This window comes from Ipomoea triloba, chromosome 14, assembly GCF_003576645.1.
Source record: "Ipomoea triloba cultivar NCNSP0323 chromosome 14, ASM357664v1".
In the NCBI taxonomy this organism is placed as follows: Eukaryota; Viridiplantae; Streptophyta; class Magnoliopsida; order Solanales; family Convolvulaceae; genus Ipomoea; species Ipomoea triloba.
Genome location: NC_044929.1, coordinates 7867928 through 7891605, shown reverse-complemented (window position 1 = coordinate 7891605; position 23678 = coordinate 7867928). Strand labels below are relative to the sequence as shown.

Sequence of the window (23678 nt, the reverse complement as noted above, 5' to 3'; positions counted from 1 at the left end):
TCACCAATTTGTTGCTGCCGACAAATCGCCACCGACGAATGAATTCCGCCGTCGATCAGACTCTTTGTCGCCGAGAGCAATTGCCGAACGGAACCGGCTCGCCTCCGGAATTGGTCCGGACTTGAATTGATGATATATTTATACTCTTCAGGCTCAAGGCTTCCTCCCTAAAATTGCTGCGGTCATTGAAGATTTCCGTTCAGAGTTCTAGCTAGTCGATCGGGTATCCAGGGAAGACTGAGTTTGTTGAAACCTACGCCATTCAGAGCTCTGGTTTACCGCAAAAAGGGCTTCTATGAAGAATACGATCGCAAAGTAATTCTTTTTATTAATATAAATATAATAAACACTTTTATTTAAAAGCTTAATAATCACTTGAAAGTTAGAACCCAAATAGAATTAGCCTAACTCATTATTAACAAATAATTAGTACGTAATGGACTAAACAATTACTACCATTATTATTATTATTATTATTATTATTATTATTTATAAATATTATTTCACAGATAAAAAGTGTAACAATTTAATAAGATTAAGTAAAAAACTCGATAATAACAATTATTAAATTAAACATTATAAAATAAAGTATGAAAATCGCACTCATCAAAGTGTCAAAGCTTTTATTAGTCTATAACAAGACTTTGAGAGATTTTCCAAACATGCCGGTAATTAATGAAGCAAGCCATGTTCATGTGGAAAACAGGTTGTTGTGGGAAAAGTTAGCATATGACCGTGCTAGGGAAAATGAGGAGAGTCAACGGCTTAAGGAGAGACTTACAGAAGAACAAAAAGCAATATATGATGTCGTTATCAACGATATTGATTCCAACAATGGTGGACTGTTTTTTGTTTATGGGTATGGTGGTACAGGAAAGACATTTTTGTGACGTGCGCTCTCTTCTTATATTAGAGCAAAAGGCGAAATTGTTATCAATGTGGCATCGAGTGGGATAGCATCTTTACTTCTTCCGGGTAGCAGGACTGCACATTCAAGGTTTTCAATACCAATCTCTGTCAATGAAGATTCTACGTGCAATATAAATCAAGGCATTCAATTAGCTGAACTCATCGTTCATGCAAAACTAATAATTTGGGATGAAGCACCGATGATACACAAACATTGTTTTGAGGCGTTGGATAAAACAATGAGAGATTTGTTAAGATTTGTTAACAATGAAAGTCAAAACAAGACTTTTGGCGGGAAGACAGTGGATTTAAGTAGAGACTTTAGGCAAATATTACCAGTGGTGCCAAAGGGTTCAAGACAGGACATTGTTTCTGCAACAATTAATTCTTCATATCTTTGGAGACATTGTAGAGTTATTCGCCTAACAAAAAATTTGAGATTAACTACAATGTAACCTCGATTGAATCAAGACAAAGTTGAAGAATTTGCTAATTGGCTAATTTCAATAGGTGATGGTATTGGGGTAGATATTAATGGTTACGCTGATTTTGATATCCCCACTCAATTGTTATTAAAGTCAAATGGTGATCATATTTCCTCTATTGTGAAAAGTACCTTCCCAAACTTTATTGGTGCAAGCAGTGATGGAAGTTGTTTTAAGAACAATGTAATACTAGCACCAACGTTAGAGGTGGTCAATGAGGTCAACCAGTATATGTCTAACTTAACTGAGGGGGAAGGAAAGACATATTTGAGTCCCGACACAACGTGTAAAGGCGATGGTTCTAATTCTGTTCTTGCCGATGTGCATACACCAGAATTCCTAAATACCATAAGAGCATCCAGCCTTCCAAATCATTCTCTGACTTTGAAAGTGGGGTCACCTGTAATGTTAATGAAGAACATTGATCATAATCTTGGTTTATGCAATGGAACTAGGTTGGTGGTAACAAGATTAGGTAATCATGTTGTTGAAGGAAGCATATTAGCAAATCCTAATGCTGAGACTAAGGTATTAATTGCTAGAATGGCTATCACCTCATCGGACCCGAGATTACTTTTCAAGTTCAACAGAAGACAATTTCCACTTACGTTGTCATATGCAATGACTATTAACAAGAGTCAAGGGCAGACACTTTCCAATGTTGGCTTGATACTGAAAAAACCAGTTTTTGTACATGGCCAATTATATGTTGCCGCATCAAGAGTTAGTCAACCAGACGAACTGAAGATTTTAGTATGTGATGAATCAAAACAAGATTGTAATTCTACTACTAATATAGTTTACAAAGAGGTCTTTAATAATTTATAAATTCTTTCATTATTAATATTATTTTATCTTCTTTTCGTTTTCGCCAGTATTTCATTTTCACTCGATATATTTTCATACCGTGCATCGCACAGGCCAACTGCTAGTAATATTATATTCCACAATCGAAACCAAACACATCAGGTAATCTTACATTCCAAAATCTCACATTACCTTCCTGGAGGTGATCCTATTACCTGGGGTAATTCAAGATTCCGTGAACCAAACGCCCCCTTAGTCTATAATCATTTGTCCTCAAAACGAATTCAGCAGAGGACGTGGCAATTAATTGCTCCATGATTTGCTAAAAATATACAATGAATTCTCTCTTTACCTTATGGCATATGAGATCATAGATTAGAAAGTTTTTGTTAATTAAGATTTAAGACTATTTTTCTGGACAAGTTTTCGTACAGAAGTAAAAAAGTCTAAAAATAAGTACAATATAAGCATAGCTCAAAAATAAATACAATATAAACATAGCTTAAAAATATGATAAGCATGTATAGTAAAATAAACAAAAATAGAATAATGTCCGTAAGCCAGATAACCTTTAAGCCAAAATAATGCTCGCCCTTTGCACGGGTTTCATCGCACGAGCAGCGTGCTTGGTTCCAGAAATGCACCAAGGGTGTTAACATGAAAGACATTAATAGAAATGCACCAAGGGTGTTAACATGAAATGCATTAATAAAATCAGTTCCAGAAATGCACCAAGGGTGTTAACATGAAAGGCATTAATAAAATCAGTTCCAGAAATGCACCAAGGGTGTTAACATGAAGGACATTAATAGAAATGCACCAAGGGTGTTAACATGAAAGACATTAATAAAATCAGTTACTTCGCAATCAAGAATGTCCAATACCTTGTCTCCCATGATACCAGCATTGTTGACCATTATATCAAGCCTTCCATGTGTAGAGAATGCTTTGTTCACTGCATTTTGGACATCTGATTCGCTTGTGACATCACAATGAACAAAGAATGCATTACCAGGACCTAAATCTTTGCAGATAGATTGGCTTTCATAATCTCGGGTGTCAGCTATTAGGACTTTGGCACCATGTTCAGAGAATAGCTGTGTGATCCTAGATCCAATGCCACCAATAATTATTGCTACTTTTCCTTCCAACCTATGAGCCAACAAGTTATGAAATATGATGAACTGTTCAGTGTAGTATGGAAATTACCCAAAAATGGAATAGAATTATATATACCTCTTAGCAGCAGTAGAAAGGAGCAAACTGCTCACCATTTTTCTTTAATCTCTTGAGATGGACCTTCAACACTCCCTTTTTCTAACCTCTAAAAGTCAAAGAACTACATGTAAGTCTCCCAATACAGACAAACAGTTGGTTCCTGCCTTTATTGCTTTCATCTGTCAAGTAGGAGGATAGCTACACAAAAGCAAGTAATATGTCTACATATTTTCTTAAATTATTGTGGCATCAATATGGAAAATATTCCAAGGGACCTATCATATGTAGATAAAATATTTACTAGGGCACAACAATAAAGTACAGGTCACATAATGAATCTTGTTTGACCATAGTTAAAACTTAATCCTACCAATCCTTGACTAGTGATGATAGACATTTCCAGTTTGGTACTAATTAAAGTCCTGTTCTTTAAAGGAGAAAGCCTCTAAACCATTTTACTGGGTAGGATCCTTCTAATGAAAAGAAAAACAGAAATAGTAATACAAGGCTAACTAGAACAATGTAAATAGACAAGCTTTTCAGCCTTTGGCTAGACAGCAGGCTAATAAAACGTCTTGAAAATTGCTTCTTATCTGATTGGGATATCTTCTTTGGATGGATATTCGCATTCTTGATTTGATATGCTTCATACCATGATGTCTCAAAGAATGCTACTCTGTCTCTTCTTAGTCTTAGTCTCCGATTTGCTGTGCCTTGAAATGGAAGCACATGGGGTATCAAACCTTGAGCTGGTTGCTTTGGCTTTATATCTGGTCCAGGCTTCTTGTTGCTTACTGACAAGACATCAAGAGAGGTGTTTAATGAAGTATCATCTAGTTTAACTATGTCATCTCTCATTATATCTGCAAACCAGTCCTCTGCATTGCCATCATCCTGAAATTAAACATTCAGGCAAAGCGCACTATTCTGTTCAACAAATTCCAGAAGATACAACTAAGAAACAAGGATACTGGGCTCTCGAGGAAAAATTATCAAAGAAACAATCAGAAAAGGAACACTAACAAAAACACTATGGGGGTGTTTGGCAAAATAGCTGATAGCAAATTAAGTTAACTGGTTTGACAAGCTGATAGTATTAAATGGTTGTAAAAAAGTGTGGTAAATTAATTGTTTACTTTTAGCTGATTGTATGTAAAATGATCTATAAGGGCATGAACATATTGTGCTGATTTATTAACTCTTAAATTACTTTTAGAATTTTTATTTATTTGTTTGCTGTTGTTGTTGTGGATTACAAGGATGAGTGAAATCAAAAAGAAAGAAAAACATTATTATTTTTGTTACTAAAACAAAAAGAAAAAGGGGCAAGGCAAATGAACAACAACAAGAGAGATAAATGTTAGGGATGACAAGGATAAAATGGTCATTTCATAATTAAGGCCAATTAGCTAACCAAAAACTCTACTCTTCTTAGTTTTTCAGATTTTCGCTTATTGCCCCAATAAGCTAACGCAATAAGCCATTTTACCAAACACTTAAATAGCCTATTAACCAATCAAACCAGCCAAAATTGGCTTATCAGCTATGTTACCAAACAAGGCCATATATGTGAACAGATTTGCCTAAAAAAAAGTCAGGGAAAAGAAGAACCTTCTGGTGACTGGAAGAACCACTCTCATTAACCAAATCACAATCGAATCCAGGGTCAATTTGCTCAACTGAATGAGAATTTAAACTATTGCTACACTCCTTTGAGCAGCTATCTACAGCATTCAGTCCTCCCAAACTGCCAGTGTATTCTAGTTCAGAAAAGGCGTTGTTGCTAGTATTCACAATGGATTGATTCCTTGAATTTCCCAGGGTGTCATTCAAATGAAATTCATTATTCTTCCGAAGCCGGCAGACAACCATGGAATCCTGTGTACAACAAATGAAATGGATATGTTCAACAGACTTAACGAGCATTAACCATGTGAAGTATTACTGCAATGTAACTAAATAGGCACACAGTAGCTAGAGTGAAAATAGACTGAATGATAGGAGAGGTGCATCAAATAAGGAATAAATCTCCCTTCCAACAAGAAAACTCACTCATAGATGGGATATAAACCTAAACAGAAAGTTCATCAACTGGCAAAAATTTGTTACCCAAGCTTATACTAGTGTAGCTTCCATCAGAAATGTGTGTGTACTACCTGATATTCTTTTTCACCAATGCAATACTCATGCATTATCCATTGTGTCCTCTGTCCTTTAGGCGCACGACCAGCGTGGAACACTAGGGTCCTTTTAGTCCCAATCACCTTTGAACCAGACTTTACATTCCTTTCCTTTCCTGTGGCCTTCCAGTACCCAGATTCAGTTGCCCTCCTACTCTGTGATCCATTTGGGTACTTCCTTCCACGAGGCGAAAAGAAAAACCACTCATTATCTGATTGCACCACTGACTTGGCTGCATTCTCAGGAACATAACAAATCAGTGAATGAACCCAATAAAGATTCATAGCATTACTAGCTCATCCATACAACTTAGATTGTTGATTGTACATGAAAATCCAAAGTAGATACTTATAACTTCATATGAGATAGCACTACTAGCATCCATACAACCTAGTTTGTTGATTGCACATACAAATTCAAAGTGGTTATCTGTAACTTGATATGAAATAGCACTACTAGCATCCATACAACTTAAGATTGTTGATTGAACAAACAACAAATCCAAAGTACATATATCTATAACTTCACATGAAATAGCACTACTGGCATCCATACAACTTAGATTGTTGATTGAATAATGAACATCCAAATCCAATGTAGATATTAATTTCTTCATATGAAAAGTGAACAGAAACCAGGATGTACATTTTACTAATTAAAAAAAAAAAAAAAAAAAAAAAAAAAAAAAAAAAAACCGAACCACTGGAACTATGAAAGCAAAATAGATTTATTATTTCATTATTCCTATTCCAAGTAGAGTTGTATTTCGTTATTTCATTATCCATGAACATATTCCATAACTGCAATACGAAACTGAAATTAGGAAAGGGAAAAGAGAACCTGGCAAGTCCCAAGGCTCATGCCGCCAAATCTCGACCTCAGGGATGACTTCCACGCACTCATCGAACGCTTCCAGTTTCTTCTTGAGGTAATACGATATCAACTCCTCGTCCGTCGGCGAAAACCGGAACCCCGGAAACATCGACGACGCCGTCGCTAAAGATATTTCTATTTTGCCGTTAGTTTCGTCGTTATTGTTATTATGGTCATTATTTCTTCCTGATATTCTCTCCATGCTATTATCTTCTTCGTTTTGCCTTGACAAAGATATATCTCCTCCATCCGCCATGTTTCCCTTCCCTTCACCCTAGTCAAAAACAGTGTCCGGCAGCCTTCTCTCTCTCTTTTTCTTCTGCTTTTCTACTTTTCTGCTTTCCTGCTTTTCTATTCTCTATATATATATTGTGTGTAGATACATTGGTTGTTGAAGAAAAAGCAAAGCAGGGTTGGGTTTTCTTTTTGGTGCTGATGTATTCTCTTTACTTTCGGCTGCTTTGGGAAGAGGAGGAGATGGGAATCGACAGCGGTGCCGATGAAGCCGCACGGAGGACGCTTTTGTGGGCCACGTGAGAGTGACGTGGGATGACAGACTACGTGCCTTCTAGTAGAGTTGCATGCAAGTGGGGCCCTCTATTTTTTAAAATGTATGTATTTATTACCCCTCCGTCTTATTTTATGTGTCTGAATCGGTTAATAATGCTTGATTGAAGTTATTTTTAATTCAATTTTTCATAATATTAACTTTAGTATTAGTATACAAAATTTATATATTTAGAAACTATATTAAAAATTTAAAAGTACTATTAAACACAAAAATCAAATTTAAAAATAACTAAAAAAATATTAAAGAAAATAAACAAAGAAAAAAGAGTTACTTTGACCCGATACGTTTCTACCAGGTGCCCACAACAAACAAAGGTAATTCGGAGCTTCCCACACAACCGGATCAATGCACAATGATTGATCGAGACTTTCCACACCATCGACTTGTACGGAGCTTCCCACACAAACGAACGCATGGCCAATCTCAACCAATATCATAGTGTCACAAGTAAACCCCACACGGTCCAAAACCAACAGAATAGTCTCAAAAAAGGATTCAATCAACGAGGTACATATCAATCAATTCAAGAATACATACATACATACATACATGCATGCATGCATGCATACATACATACATACATACATACATACATACATACATACATACATACATATATATATATATATATATATATATACATATATGTGATTTCCAAGAGAATACATATACAAAGTAGAACAAGTGTAGTAACTCAATATATAATTTCCAAGAGATACATATACAAAGTAGAGCAAGTGTAGTAACTCAATACTCAAATCATGATAAAAAATTCCAAGGGAATATACTAGGCTCAAAGGAATTTATACAAAAACATCACGGGTAACAAATACTCAATAGAACATGAATATCANAAAAAAAAAAAAAAAAAAAAAAAAAAAAAAAAAAAACCGAACCACTGGAACTATGAAAGCAAAATAGATTTATTATTTCATTATTCCTATTCCAAGTAGAGTTGTATTTCGTTATTTCATTATCCATGAACATATTCCATAACTGCAATACGAAACTGAAATTAGGAAAGGGAAAAGAGAACCTGGCAAGTCCCAAGGCTCATGCCGCCAAATCTCGACCTCAGGGATGACTTCCACGCACTCATCGAACGCTTCCAGTTTCTTCTTGAGGTAATACGATATCAACTCCTCGTCCGTCGGCGAAAACCGGAACCCCGGAAACATCGACGACGCCGTCGCTAAAGATATTTCTATTTTGCCGTTAGTTTCGTCGTTATTGTTATTATGGTCATTATTTCTTCCTGATATTCTCTCCATGCTATTATCTTCTTCGTTTTGCCTTGACAAAGATATATCTCCTCCATCCGCCATGTTTCCCTTCCCTTCACCCTAGTCAAAAACAGTGTCCGGCAGCCTTCTCTCTCTCTTTTTCTTCTGCTTTTCTACTTTTCTGCTTTCCTGCTTTTCTATTCTCTATATATATATTGTGTGTAGATACATTGGTTGTTGAAGAAAAAGCAAAGCAGGGTTGGGTTTTCTTTTTGGTGCTGATGTATTCTCTTTACTTTCGGCTGCTTTGGGAAGAGGAGGAGATGGGAATCGACAGCGGTGCCGATGAAGCCGCACGGAGGACGCTTTTGTGGGCCACGTGAGAGTGACGTGGGATGACAGACTACGTGCCTTCTAGTAGAGTTGCATGCAAGTGGGGCCCTCTATTTTTTAAAATGTATGTATTTATTACCCCTCCGTCTTATTTTATGTGTCTGAATCGGTTAATAATGCTTGATTGAAGTTATTTTTAATTCAATTTTTCATAATATTAACTTTAGTATTAGTATACAAAATTTATATATTTAGAAACTATATTAAAAATTTAAAAGTACTATTAAACACAAAAATCAAATTTAAAAATAACTAAAAAAATATTAAAGAAAATAAACAAAGAAAAAAGAGTTACTTTGACCCGATACGTTTCTACCAGGTGCCCACAACAAACAAAGGTAATTCGGAGCTTCCCACACAACCGGATCAATGCACAATGATTGATCGAGACTTTCCACACCATCGACTTGTACGGAGCTTCCCACACAAACGAACGCATGGCCAATCTCAACCAATATCATAGTGTCACAAGTAAACCCCACACGGTCCAAAACCAACAGAATAGTCTCAAAAAAGGATTCAATCAACGAGGTACATATCAATCAATTCAAGAATACATACATACATACATACATGCATGCATGCATGCATACATACATACATACATACATACATACATACATACATACATACATACATATATATATATATATAGATATATAGATATATATGTATGTATGTAGGGATGTATGGATGTCTGTATGTATGTAGGTATGTATGTATGTATGCATGCATGCAGGCATGTATGTATGTATGTAGGTATGTATGTATGTATGCATGCATGCAGGCATGTATGTATGTATGTAGGTATGTATGTATGTATGCATGCATGCAGGCATGTATGTATGTATGTAGGTATGTATGTATGTATGCATGCATGCAGGCATGTATGTATGTATGTAGGTATGTATGTATGTATGCATGCATGCAGGCATGTATGTATGTATGTAGGTATGTATGTATGTATGCATGCATGCAGGCATGTATGTATGTATGTAGGTATGTATGTATGTATGCATGCATGCAGGCATGTATGTATGTATGTAGGTATGTATGTATGTATGCATGCATGCAGGCATGTATGTATGTATGTAGGTATGTATGTATGTATGCATGCATGCAGGCATGTATGTATGTATGTAGGTATGTATGTATGTATGCATGCATGCAGGCATGTATGTATGTATGTATATATATATACATACATACATACATGCATGCATGCATGCATACATACATACATACATACATACATACATACATACATACATACATACATATATATATATATATATATATATATACATATATGTGATTTCCAAGAGAATACATATACAAAGTAGAACAAGTGTAGTAACTCAATATATAATTTCCAAGAGATACATATACAAAGTAGAGCAAGTGTAGTAACTCAATACTCAAATCATGATAAAAAATTCCAAGGGAATATACTAGGCTCAAAGGAATTTATACAAAAACATCACGGGTAACAAATACTCAATAGAACATGAATATCAATAAAGAGGCATGAATTTTCAATACTCACAAATCATAGAGATTATAAAAATTAAAAAAAAAAAAAAGGATCCAAGAATGAATAATACTCAACAAGCAAAGATAAGGAGTTCTCAAGATATTGAAATAGAACAATACGGAACAGTAGACAAACCATAACATACTGATCATATCAGGACTAGAATAGAACCATCACAGAACCAACGGAACCACACGCCAAACTATACCGCGTGAACAAAATAACAGGGGTAGCGGAAGTGGAACTTTCGCCACTCATTACCATGGCTAGCCTTGCGAGGCTGGCTCACAGGCGTGCTAGTCCTGTGGGTCAGTTCCGCTAAGCCAAAATAGAAGGCGAGACATGAATCAACGAATTCATACACAGTAGGCAAATCAGACATCAACACTCAGATTTTCTAAAATAAATACTCCACATCAACATGACTTCAAGAATAGAAGAAATGGTACAACAACAATACAACAAAAGCCTCAATTTCAAGACACAATAGCAAGGGTATTCAACCACAATATACTCAAGATTCACAAGAAATACACACCATATCATATACAAGAGTGGAAATATGTTTTATTGGACATAGGGTTACCTCTTGAAGCTATCTATTCAACCAAGGTCTCCTCAAAGCTTATCCTAGCACATTTTTCATGTCTTGATCATCATAGGACCCCAAAACCCAACATGAAAAGGTAGAAGAAAACATGAGAATAGTGGAATAAGAGAAGGAAAATGAGATACAAAGGTGAATACTTACCATAGTCAAACTTTGTAAAACATAAAGTATGAATCTTGGCTTGGTTTCTTGAGTGTGAGAAGAGATGATTATTTGGTAGAGATGGTCATGGTGGGTGGCGTGAAAATGAAGAGAGAATGGGTGGATGACTTTGTGATATTTTAGGTCTTGCTAGGTGTATATAGTAAGTGGATAAGATAAGGCAAATATCTACTATACTAATAAGAGTAAAAAAGAGTTAGGCATATAATGTGTAGAAAAAATGATGGTCAAATTATTAAATATCCTTGAGATTTTCTAATGTATCCTACTATATATATACTAATAAAAGCCAAAAAGAGTTAGGCCTATAATGAGTAGAAAAAATGACGGTCAAATTATTAAATCAAATGGATGGTTCAGATTGTTTAGATTTATATTTTTCCTTGAGATTTCCTAATTTATCCTTAATTATATGATTATCCGTTAAATTTTTCATTAAATATTTTCCGTTAATATTCCGTTAACTTTTAACTTACCCATTAATTTTTATAAGAAAAAGGNGAGCTTCCCACACAACCGGATCAATGCACAATGATTGATCGAGACTTTCCACACCATCGACTTGTACGGAGCTTCCCACACAAACGAACGCATGGCCAATCTCAACCAATATCATAGTGTCACAAGTAAACCCCACACGGTCCAAAACCAACAGAATAGTCTCAAAAAAGGATTCAATCAACGAGGTACATATCAATCAATTCAAGAATACATACATACATACATACATGCATGCATGCATGCATACATACATACATACATACATACATACATACATACATACATACATACATATATATATATATATATATATATATACATATATGTGATTTCCAAGAGAATACATATACAAAGTAGAACAAGTGTAGTAACTCAATATATAATTTCCAAGAGATACATATACAAAGTAGAGCAAGTGTAGTAACTCAATACTCAAATCATGATAAAAAATTCCAAGGGAATATACTAGGCTCAAAGGAATTTATACAAAAACATCACGGGTAACAAATACTCAATAGAACATGAATATCAATAAAGAGGCATGAATTTTCAATACTCACAAATCATAGAGATTATAAAAATTAAAAAAAAAAAAAAGGATCCAAGAATGAATAATACTCAACAAGCAAAGATAAGGAGTTCTCAAGATATTGAAATAGAACAATACGGAACAGTAGACAAACCATAACATACTGATCATATCAGGACTAGAATAGAACCATCACAGAACCAACGGAACCACACGCCAAACTATACCGCGTGAACAAAATAACAGGGGTAGCGGAAGTGGAACTTTCGCCACTCATTACCATGGCTAGCCTTGCGAGGCTGGCTCACAGGCGTGCTAGTCCTGTGGGTCAGTTCCGCTAAGCCAAAATAGAAGGCGAGACATGAATCAACGAATTCATACACAGTAGGCAAATCAGACATCAACACTCAGATTTTCTAAAATAAATACTCCACATCAACATGACTTCAAGAATAGAAGAAATGGTACAACAACAATACAACAAAAGCCTCAATTTCAAGACACAATAGCAAGGGTATTCAACCACAATATACTCAAGATTCACAAGAAATACACACCATATCATATACAAGAGTGGAAATATGTTTTATTGGACATAGGGTTACCTCTTGAAGCTATCTATTCAACCAAGGTCTCCTCAAAGCTTATCCTAGCACATTTTTCATGTCTTGATCATCATAGGACCCCAAAACCCAACATGAAAAGGTAGAAGAAAACATGAGAATAGTGGAATAAGAGAAGGAAAATGAGATACAAAGGTGAATACTTACCATAGTCAAACTTTGTAAAACATAAAGTATGAATCTTGGCTTGGTTTCTTGAGTGTGAGAAGAGATGATTATTTGGTAGAGATGGTCATGGTGGGTGGCGTGAAAATGAAGAGAGAATGGGTGGATGACTTTGTGATATTTTAGGTCTTGCTAGGTGTATATAGTAAGTGGATAAGATAAGGCAAATATCTACTATACTAATAAGAGTAAAAAAGAGTTAGGCATATAATGTGTAGAAAAAATGATGGTCAAATTATTAAATATCCTTGAGATTTTCTAATGTATCCTACTATATATATACTAATAAAAGCCAAAAAGAGTTAGGCCTATAATGAGTAGAAAAAATGACGGTCAAATTATTAAATCAAATGGATGGTTCAGATTGTTTAGATTTATATTTTTCCTTGAGATTTCCTAATTTATCCTTAATTATATGATTATCCGTTAAATTTTTCATTAAATATTTTCCGTTAATATTCCGTTAACTTTTAACTTACCCATTAATTTTTATAAGAAAAAGGTCTTAAGTTCGAACCTTATCCCAATCAAATTTAGCATAATTAAGTTTCTCACTCTATTTTACTCTTATTAAATTAAATATATTAGTAGCTACAACAAAAAATGCTACAATGTATTTCTTTAATTTAAAATTATGTGTCTACAATTCTTTTATTTGAAAAAATTATTCATTATCAAAAAAATTAAATTAAATAAGAGAAATAATTTCATTAGTTATATTGTCTTTATTTTTCAAATGCAAAAATTCTTTGCATTCATCAAATTCATCAATTGATATTCACTACATTGTCCATTATCCTCTTTCTACACAACCTTGTAATTAAATACCAAAGTTATAATACAAAATAATGATATATATTTATTTACCAAGTATTTTATTAATACCATGAAAAAAATAAAAAGAAATAGTTTCAAACTAATTATATTAACTACTTGGGGATTGGTTGACAAATAAAGTATTCAAATAACTCAACAAATTGAAGCGGAATCACTTTATTTTACTCTTATTGAATTAAATAAACTATTAGTTACAAAAAAAATGATACATATGCATTTATTTAATTTAAAATTATGTGTCTACCATACAATGCATTTTTTTTTAATTTTTTTAAAAACAAGTATTCATTATCAATAAATTAAGTAAGAAAAATAATTTCATTAATTATATTGTCTTTATTTTCTCCAATGCAAAGATTCTTTACATTCAAATATAGTTCATCAATTGATATTCATTACATTGTCCATTATGTTCTTTTTACACTATCTTGTAATTAAATATCAAAGTTATAATACAAAATAATATTATATATTTATTTACCAATTATTTTATTAATACAATGAAAAAAAATAAAAAAGAATAGTTTGAAGCCAATCACATTAACTACTTGGGGGATTTGTTGACAATGAGAGTACTCAAATAACCCAACAAATTGAAGCGGGAAACCACCTCGTAATATCTTTGAACTATATCATATTTAAAATGTTCAAATTTTTACTACCTAATTTAATCTTATTCCTTAAACTAGGGATTTATTTATCCACAATAACTCATTCAACAATAATGGTTGAACCAAATGAACCCCGAGCAGAACACCTAAAGGAAAATCCATAACTTCCTACATCATAATCTCATTACATGACGTTGTCATCTATGCTACCAATAGTAACCTAATTGCAAATAACACACTACCAACAAAAAGGAAGATGACAAATAGCGAAGATGAAAGCAATGACAATGTTACTGAAAAGAGAATTAAGAATACTTAGAGGAATTCAAACCAAAAGTAGTATTTATTTAGACTATAATTTTTAGACCCAAGCATTTAGACTATCGATTTTACAGGTTGCAAACATTTATTTTAGTGACAATTATAATGAATTTTCTATATTATTTCATATTCATATACTTTGAGTTACATATTTAAATAAAAAAATTCGACACTCAATTACCTATGTATAAACTTCTCCTATATAATTTTGCATTGATATACTTTCAAATATTTATTTAAATATAAACATTGGGCATTAACCCATTCGCACAATGCATGTGTAAAACTAGTATACATATATTCACATATATAAATGGGCCTTTGAATTATATAAGGTCTATATGAATTCAAATATTAATTTATATTGGGCTATAAGATTTAACCAACAATAAGGGATTAATTGAAGTTCATAAGGTAGTGGGTTAAAATTCCTTAAGGAATATATATATCCAACCTTATAAGAATTGGACTTTTGGCAAAAGTATTATTTTTCTTAAGAATTATTCTCAATTGAAGGATTTAAGCTTTAGAAGAATAATAATTTCCTTTTGGAAATAATTACGGGAAGAATGCCAGAATAAATTATTACGGGGTGTCACACGGATGATGCCAAAAATAGGGAAGGACGAGGAAAGGGACACGGGGTGGCAATGGCAAGAATGTCAAAACCACCATAACCTCGAGTGGTGAGATTATCCCCTACAAACCTTACCAAGGTGGTGAATTCAAAGTAGAAAACTTGCCCAAATGGACCAAGAGGTTGGATGTCAAGAGGAAAATTGATCACATCTTCCACATGAACAAGAAGTTGGCTACTGAGACTCATCCAAAGAGTCCAGTGAATGCATGAGGAGCTGCTGTAGAAGATGTGACCAAACAGTTACCTAAAGTAACTATTGGAATTGACATTTTGCCAATTTGGTCACTACCAGTTCACGAAGGAGTTGATCCAGTAGAAGCACCACACATGGATGACTTTTTACTTGAATTTGTTGAGCATATGCAGGTACCAATTCGAGATCCAAACACAGCTCAACACTCGGAAACTCTGGCTCTGATGAAACAGTTTCTTAAAGAGCAAAAATCATTCTTCAAAAAGATGAAAATGTGCTTTAATGCTCAAGTTGTCAGCACTAGTGAAACTCACAAGTTGGTAAACGCTCAAAGTCAAGTATTCAAGGAGTTAATCTCATCATAGTCCCAACAACATGTGGATGCCAACCATACTCTCAGATGGGCAAGACAGATACTTGAACACATGTGGGAGCTCTGCGAATCCTTCATGAATAAAATCTATGTTATAGAGAATGAGTTGGATACCCTAGGAGAGAAGACAACCTTCAACAAGAGAAAATGAGCACCTTGGATGAGTTGAAGGAAAAAATCAGTGTCACTAAAGAGAAGGTGGATATGACCCATGAAAACTAGCTTATCCTTGCCAAAATCCAGAAATTTTTCTTGAAAAGGTTGAAAGGGTCCTAGACCTCTGTGAAATGGTCCACGCCTTGGGTGATAATGTGCATAATATTGTAGCTGATAATGCCAAAAAGGGGGTGTTAGAATGTGTCGCAAATTGTGTGGCTCAAATTGCATGAAGACTACTCACCATGCAACATGCTCCATCATCCATGTAAAGCCACTTCCGCAACTGCCTACACGTTTGTCCTTTCTTGTGGTCTACGTTGCGCATGTTCTCCTTGTTTTTCTCTCTATAAATAGGCTTAGGGAATTGCTTTGTTATGCATCAATTCAATTCATCCTTATCTATTGCTTTCTTTCTCACGTAGATAATATATATATATATATATATATATATATATATATATATATATATATATATATATATTCTTGTTATTCTCTATTAAGAGATTAATATATATATTTTTTATATTTCCCAATTTAGTAATTTCCTTATTTGTTATTTCTATTATTTCCCTATTATTTAACTTCTATAATTCTCAATTTTCGATTATTCGCTTCCGCATTATTCCGCTTCCGAACAAGTGGTATCAGAGCGGTTTAATTGAGAATTATTTTCAAAGATGTCGACTGTTACGAAGTTCGATATCGAGAAGTTCGACGGGAAAATTAGCTTTTCTATCTGGAAGGTTCAGATGGAAGCCGTTCTAACCTAGAACAGTTTGAAAAAAGCGCTAGTTGGGAAGAAGAAGAAACCGACTACAATGACAGATGAAGATTGAGAAGATTTAGATGACAAGGCACGTTCAACCATTCAATTGTGCCAGTCTAAATCGGTTCTACGTGAGGTGGTAGGTGAGACAACTACGTCAGGTTTATGGCCCGAGCTTGATTCGCTCTACATGGACAAATCTTTGGCGAAGACGCTGCGCCTGAAGGAGCGACTGTACACAATTCGTATGACGGAAGGTACTTCAATTCAGTCTCATTTGCATCAATTTCAATTCATCCTTATCTATTGCTTTCTTTCTCACGTAGATAATATATATATATATACTACCTCCGTCCCAAAATGGTTGTCTGGTTCGTTTAACGAGGCTTGACTAAAGTAATTTTTAATCCAATTTTTCATATTATTAAGTTTAGCATTAATATATAAAATTTATATATTTAGAAACTACATTAAAAGTACTATTAAACACAAAAAATTAAATTTAAAAATAATAAATAATTACTAAAGAAAATAAGCAAAGAAGGAAGAGATGGTTTGACCAATGAATAGTAAATAGGACAGGTAAAATGGGACAAAGAGAGTATATATATATATATATATATATATATATTATATTTCCCAATTTAGTAATTTCTTTATTTGTCATTTCTATTATTTAACTTCTATAATTCTCAATTTTCAATTATTCGCTTCCGCATTATTATACTATATTAGTAATGACGAGAAAATAGACACGACGGTGGCAGTGGTAAGAAAGTCAAAGCCACCATAACCTCAAGTGATGAGATTGTCTCCTATAAACCCTACCAACACTACACCAAATAAGTTATCTCTCGACGGTTTTAAATGCATTTAGTGGCGCCGCGATTGTGTTTCCCGACGGTTATCTAACCATGACTAAATAGTGTGTCGCAAAGGTTTTAGCGGAAATTTTTTACAACCGCGGGAATTAGCATTATCAATTATTTGCCGGTAGTTTTTAATGCATTTAGCGGCGATTTTATAACCGCCATGAATAATTGGTTATTTTTGTTTAGAGTTTAGCAACACTTGCATAACCGCTGCTAAATATTTTATTTAAATTTTAACTTTAAATATTAGCAGTTGTTATAAAACCGCCTCTAAAATATGCCTTTATTTTAAAATTATTTTCTTACATAATAATAGTGTCATTTTTTTTGAGTACTACTGACTCTGTTACAATGTAGTATCTGTTCATAGCTACTTTCTCAACCTACTGAAGCACAACGAGTCAACAGTTGCCTCCATTGAGGCTCGAACCCACTCCCATCATCCATGTGGGAGTGTTAATCGGCACAACGAGTCAATAGTGTCATTTTTAACTACATTTAAAATTATCATTGTATTTTACTTTTTATTTTTATGATCCTTATTAAATTATATTTTTTCTTGTAACATCTACATTCAAATTTGCATTGCAACCACAAACAAATTCTGTATGCGCATTCAGTTGAAAAGAAAATCAATTATAACAAATATTTGTCAATTAGTATCAAACAATATTCATGTACAACCGTCTACATATTAATTGAACCGCAAACATAATTGAAAAGTATTTTTAGATGAAAAATATAAAACAACATAGTAGTTCATTCAATATGACGATTTCATGCACTCTCGATGAAAATTAATAATCACTTCATTCATCTAGTACCTACTTTAAAAATTGTAATTTACAAACCCATTAATAATAATAAAAATAAACACAATCAAAAGCAATACTCCTGTCAAAGGTATAGAAAATATCAAAGATCACAAGAAAGATTCCCGGCCCAAAATTCACTCTAGGTCTACCAAATTATAACAAAAAGAAGGCAACTGTACCACACTGGTACATGGAATAATAAGACTATATTATAATCTAGGAAGTTGTTGATATTGGATATGAAAAATATAAATGAGATGGTATCATGCAAAAACTATATTCATAAAATCATAACTAGAGGATGAATATTGCTTTTCATTCTCCCGTGAAGAGTGATTGATGGCCACTTGCTTCATCCCATACCTACATTGAAAAATAATTGTTCAAAGTCATTTAATATGTATAAGAAATAGGGAGTATGTATAAGAGATTCAAATGTTCCAATTATTCTCCTCAACCATTTAATAGACAACTATACACACCATTCTAGTACACCAGATAATTTAATTTGACAGTTCCAAACTTACATCCTGTGCAAAGTTCACAGAGAATGTTATAAAGAGGGATTACAAATGCAAACCTTTTAATTGCTTGTAGCATCTTCTGCTTGTTTAACCAGAGTCATGCCTTCAACAGTTACATGCAATAGAAAAGCACACATACTTGGTAGCTTCACAAAAACACTAGGGTAACTAGAAAAATAAGTATGATTCAGAGTGTTACTTTTGGATAACCTCAGTATTCTCCTCTCCTTCCTTAGATTCCTCCTCTTCTTCCACTTGCCAATTAGTTCTGAAAATGAACGCCTAAACCTTGCATCTAAATTCAAACTCTTGGTTTTAAGTCACAGAATTACTCAGGGTGGAAATAGTTTCTTATCTCAAAAGTTCTTGATTTCTCTTGCTAGGTCATGTAGATGGGGAATGAAACAAATTGTGAGTAAATCTTCACTAAATCTTGGATTTTCTTTGGTTCTGCAAATTCATACTTGTCATTCTCCTATACAAATTACTGAGCTATAAACTTGCATCATTTATGATATTATCAATCTTATAAGAAAACTGACTCCTTGCAATCAAAGTTAGTTAACAAACTCATATTTAGCACTCATGAGAAAAAATCATTATGACTTCACTTCTATTGGGCACTGAGTTGACTATAAAATGTTACTCATTAATATATTTTTTAATGATATAAATTCATGATAATTGATATACTAATGAAAGATACAATCTTTAGAATGTGAAAATTTGATTAAAAAAACTACCCATGTCAAAAAGCGGTCAAATAAAGAAGATAAATACCCTTAAATAGAGAGTAATTTGTGTTCCTCTGCGCAGAAATTTTTCAGGGTCAGTCTCTTCCCTAATCTTATATGAGCTTTTTGTTATCAACAACAGTTTCATAAACATATTGCTTGTTGTTAGGAAATATTACTACGAAAATAATATTACTGGGATAGTAACCAGCACAAGAAACGAAAGGGTTTTATGGTAGGTGGTTAATATGAGTCCAGCGAATCACTCTTTCCTTAAAACCTTATTTGCTACCTCCCAAAAGTGCTAGGAGCGTTGTAGCCTAGGTTTCTTAGGATAAAACATATTACTGTTCTATGTTTGAGCACAAAAACAAAAGAACTCAGCAAACTAGAGCAAGGGATGAACACAGTTTGGCAAAGAGAGGAGTTGAAGCAGAGTTTCGAGAGAGAAAATAGATTTTCGTTGTCTGTATATAAATATGCTACTCTACAATCAAATTATATAGGAGTTGAAAGATTAAATAACATTTAATATGACATTAATCTGATAATAATATCAGTCATATAACCACTGTAACAGCAGACCATTATCTGATAATTAATTCTATAATTTAAGTTTGGAATTAATTCGAAATTAATTCCAGAATTAATTCCATAGCAGATGAATTAAGACTCTGAACGGTCACTACCCGAATCGTACATGAGACGAGACGAGACAACGAGGGGTTAACCATTCTCCCAAACCTGAGCCGTCCTAATAGGTAGCCGAGAGAACGAATTGTTAGCCCGAGCCATTAAGACACTAGAAGGCCGAACAAGAACGTTAGCCGCGAGCCGAACTATTCTGGTTCATGATTCATGCTACAGAAGGCCGAATCATTTTACCCCGAGGTGTGAGGTCGAATCGTGCTACCATTACATGAATCATTAGTAGCTCTGTGTTGGAAAATATATACAAAAATGTGGCATAACTGTGTGCCGGCATACATGAGTCAATCTTTTGGAATTGCGCAAGAGAGAACCTCTATGCTATACAATTTAATAAGCTTTAGAGAGACTCTTGTATAGATAGTGGTGCAAACCCACTTCCCAAACCAATGTGGGACTAAAGCTATTGTAAAGCTTTTTCCCTTCATTTTTCCAACTCAAATGTGTCAATTTTGAGAATCAATTTCTCATTCACTTATTATCCGTTTTGAGCGTACAATATATCAATCTCTTTGTCTAACTATGAAGAACCCGAATCTACTTTTACTCGACCCAAATCAGAAGTGGACCCCACATAAATTTGTACCACAAAATAGCCACTTAAAATACCATTTTATGCTATTTTTCCAACACTTGTCTGACATGGGGCTTTTAGTAAAAGCTACAACCTAAACAAAGTAATGCTACTAAAGATATCTTTAAAAGATCTCTATAAAAGTTAATATAATATTTCAACAACCATAAACTTATTTGATAAGCAAAAGTACCATAAGAGCTTTCAAAAACTTTTTGGTACCACTCTATCACTCTGTGCATGAGATCTTATCTTGTCATTCCTATACTAGTATCACTACAAATGGAAATAGAATGAAACATCTATTTATTGAAAGTATTATAAAACACATACATTATGGTAATGGTCCCATTGTCTGGGTTTGCTTTGATACGAATATCAAGCACACTATAGCATCTCCAAGTAGAGAAGGCTCAACAACACTCAAAAACCTTACCTTGTCAAGTGCATCACTTGCATTACTATAGAGAAAGGAGAAACTATGTCAGAGATAACATCATGAACAGAACACCAATTTCTTTCCATACACTACAGAAACGATAATACAATTATTCACAAATATTGGCTATTTGAACTAAAGAGGCCTTGACACTATTGAATTTCCAATTTGTTAAGCTAGAAAAGATAACAAATGATACTTAATACCTTAGTACTAGATTAAACACCACATGGCCCAAAAGTTAATGCCTTAGCATTGGATTACATACATGTCTACAGGAAAAAAAAACTATTGCATAAGAAAGGCTTCATCACCTAATAACTTCTCGAAGAATGATCTCCTTGTGCTTAACATAACTATAAACAAAACAATTTCAATGAAAACACAAGTTGGACCAAAAATCCAAGGTCTAAATGATAATACCATTTTAGTATTGTTAGCTAATAATATTTGCTTATACACTTTTATGCCTATCTTAACAATGAAGGTATACCACTTTGGAAACTGACTAAAACATACAACAACGGCGATTGACCACGCCAATCTCCTCAAGAGTATGGATGAAAAAATATCACAAGAAAAAAAAATCACATGTCAGTTCCTTCTTATCAAAGAACATCCAGACATAAAATCAGCTAGCATTCTCAAAATTAATACACAAATCAATAGCCATGTAACAAAAAAGAGATAGATACAAAATTAGAAAAAAAGCTATACCAGCCAAGTCTTCCTCTTCAATTATCAATCTTGCAAATGGCATCAAGCAAATTAGCAAATTTTCCCAAGTTATAGATCTTCTTCTTTAAGTAGTACAAGACCAACTCCCTTATGAATGATTCAATGATTGTTGCTACCTCATGTCTTAAAGAAACCAATGGCGATTGCCGAAGAGTTTGGGAAGAATTGAGAGAAAAGATAGGATAAGGGTTCTTGGTGGAAGACGGAAGAATTGGGTGAAAAGATGGAATAACCTTAAAGAAATTAACAAATCATATGTTTTGCGATGGTTAAAGAAAACTGTCACTAAAATTATTACTACCACTAGTATTTTCACCCGTGCGATGCACGGAATATGGATTTGTTATAATGTATTAAGAATATTTGGATCGATATATAATTATATAAATTATAACATCAAATATTATATAGTGCAATTGAAGATATGTTTTGAATATATTATGTTTTTCAATGTTATCCTTGTTTGAATTCCTGTAAATAATTGCTTAATTAATCATATGTTTTGCAATGGTTAAAGAAAACTGTCACTAAAATTATTACTAGCATTTTATGATTTAAGTTTTTTTTTTTTTTTTTTTGGGGTGTGAAGTTTCATTGTTAAAATAGCGACGGTTATACTAACTGCCGCTAAATAAGTATTTAGCAGTAGTTTTATAGAATCGTCTCTAACTAAATGTTGCTAAATGTTTAATTTTTTGTAGCGCAAGGTGGTGGATTCAAAGCAGAAAACTTGCCCAAATGGACCAAGAGGTGGGATGCCTATCGGAAACTTGATCACACCTTCCACATAAATGAACAGTTCAAAAAAGAAAGAGATAGGCTTGAATAAAATGAAAGATCAAAGAATAAGAGAATATTAGAAGAAGATGAAGCTGAGATGGGATTTTTGTAGAAGTATTTGTGACTTGAATGGTGTCTTAAAACATACTGAGAACTTGCTTTTTATATTGCTGATATTGCTGATAGACTGCTCTCTACCACACCATCATACCGTAGAAGTATTTGTGACTTGAATGGTGTCTTAAAACATACTGAGAACTTGCTTTTTATATTGCTGATAGACTGCTCTCTACCACCCACATGTATGGTCATACTCCCACGCACACCCCCTCCACCCGTACCCCCTAACCCCATGGTACCCCGTACCCGCATATCCCGTCACGCACACACACTCATGTACCCTGCCATACCACATCACGCATACACACTCAACACACACCCTTACCCCTACATGGCCGTACGGCCGTACCACGTCACCCACATACACCCGTACCCCCTGCATGCGTCGTACCACGTTTCCCGGTCACACCCGTTAGCCGCTACATGATCACACCGCTCACCCCATCGCCATGCACAACGTACACCCGGTCACACCCTCGGCCCATGTGCATGGCCATACCCTGCCTCCATGCACCACGTACACATGGTCACACCCCCTAGGCACTATGTGCATGGCCATACCCTGCCGCCATGCACGACGTGCACACCCCGCCCCATCCCATGGGCCTAGCCCACTTCCATATATCCCATCACTATTGGGTTATTTTTGTGCAAATAGGGTCCAGTTGCAGTGTGTTTGGTCTGTTGGTT

General features: G+C 34.2%; 3 protein-coding genes across 4 annotated transcripts; 1 reads left to right on the top strand and 2 right to left on the bottom strand.

Moving 5' to 3' along the window:
- Positions 1-662: 662 nt before the first annotated feature.
- On the top strand, positions 663-2222 carry LOC116003885. Its single transcript, XM_031243825.1, has 2 exons — positions 663-867; positions 1420-2222. The coding sequence occupies exons 1-2, from the start codon at positions 663-665 to the stop codon at positions 2220-2222; spliced, it is 1008 nt and encodes a 335-aa protein (XP_031099685.1).
- On the bottom strand, positions 1708-6807 carry LOC116004224 (NAC domain-containing protein 60-like). Of its 2 annotated transcripts, XM_031244188.1 has the most exons (6): positions 6441-6807; positions 5576-5832; positions 5031-5297; positions 3438-4313; positions 3086-3353; positions 1708-1794 (listed from the first exon to the last, which is right to left on the bottom strand). In XM_031244188.1, the coding sequence occupies exons 1-4, from the start codon at positions 6727-6729 to the stop codon at positions 3849-3851; spliced, it is 1278 nt and encodes a 425-aa protein (XP_031100048.1). In that variant the 5' UTR covers positions 6730-6807; the 3' UTR covers positions 1708-1794; positions 3086-3353; positions 3438-3848. The 2 variants fall into 2 exon arrangements, with proteins under 2 accessions (XP_031100048.1, XP_031100047.1); XM_031244187.1 differs by lacking the exon at positions 1708-1794 and having other exon boundaries at positions 2585-3353.
- LOC116003884 (secoisolariciresinol dehydrogenase-like) lies at positions 2966-3475 on the bottom strand. Its single transcript, XM_031243824.1, has 2 exons — positions 3438-3475; positions 2966-3353 (listed from the first exon to the last, which is right to left on the bottom strand). The coding sequence occupies exons 1-2, from the start codon at positions 3473-3475 to the stop codon at positions 2966-2968; spliced, it is 426 nt and encodes a 141-aa protein (XP_031099684.1).
- Positions 6808-23678: the final 16871 nt, after the last annotated feature.

What these genes read in the sequence shown, in the direction of transcription:
- LOC116003885 (XM_031243825.1), top strand. Translation starts at nt 663, where the DNA reads ATGCCGGTAATTAATGAAGCAAGCCATGTTCATGTGGAAAACAGGTTG. An exon ending in TTTTGTTTATGGGTATGGTG is followed by an intron (nt 868 to 1,419) that starts GTACAGGAAAGA and finishes TAATTTCAATAG; the next exon opens with GTGATGGTATTGGGGTAGAT.
- LOC116003884 (XM_031243824.1), bottom strand. Translation starts at nt 3,475, where the DNA reads ATGGTGAGCAGTTTGCTCCTTTCTACTGCTGCTAAGAG. An exon ending in CTTTCTACTGCTGCTAAGAG is followed by an intron (nt 3,354 to 3,437) that starts GTATATATAATT and finishes GTTGGCTCATAG; the next exon opens with GTTGGAAGGAAAAGTAGCAA.
- LOC116004224 (XM_031244188.1), bottom strand. Translation starts at nt 6,729, where the DNA reads ATGGCGGATGGAGGAGATATATCTTTGTCAAGGCAAAACGAAGAAGAT. An exon ending in TTGGTGAAAAAGAATATCAG is followed by an intron (nt 5,298 to 5,575) that starts GTAGTACACACA and finishes TGTTGTACACAG; the next exon opens with GATTCCATGGTTGTCTGCCG. An exon ending in GTTCTTCCAGTCACCAGAAG is followed by an intron (nt 4,314 to 5,030) that starts GTTCTTCTTTTC and finishes GTTTAATTTCAG; the next exon opens with GATGATGGCAATGCAGAGGA.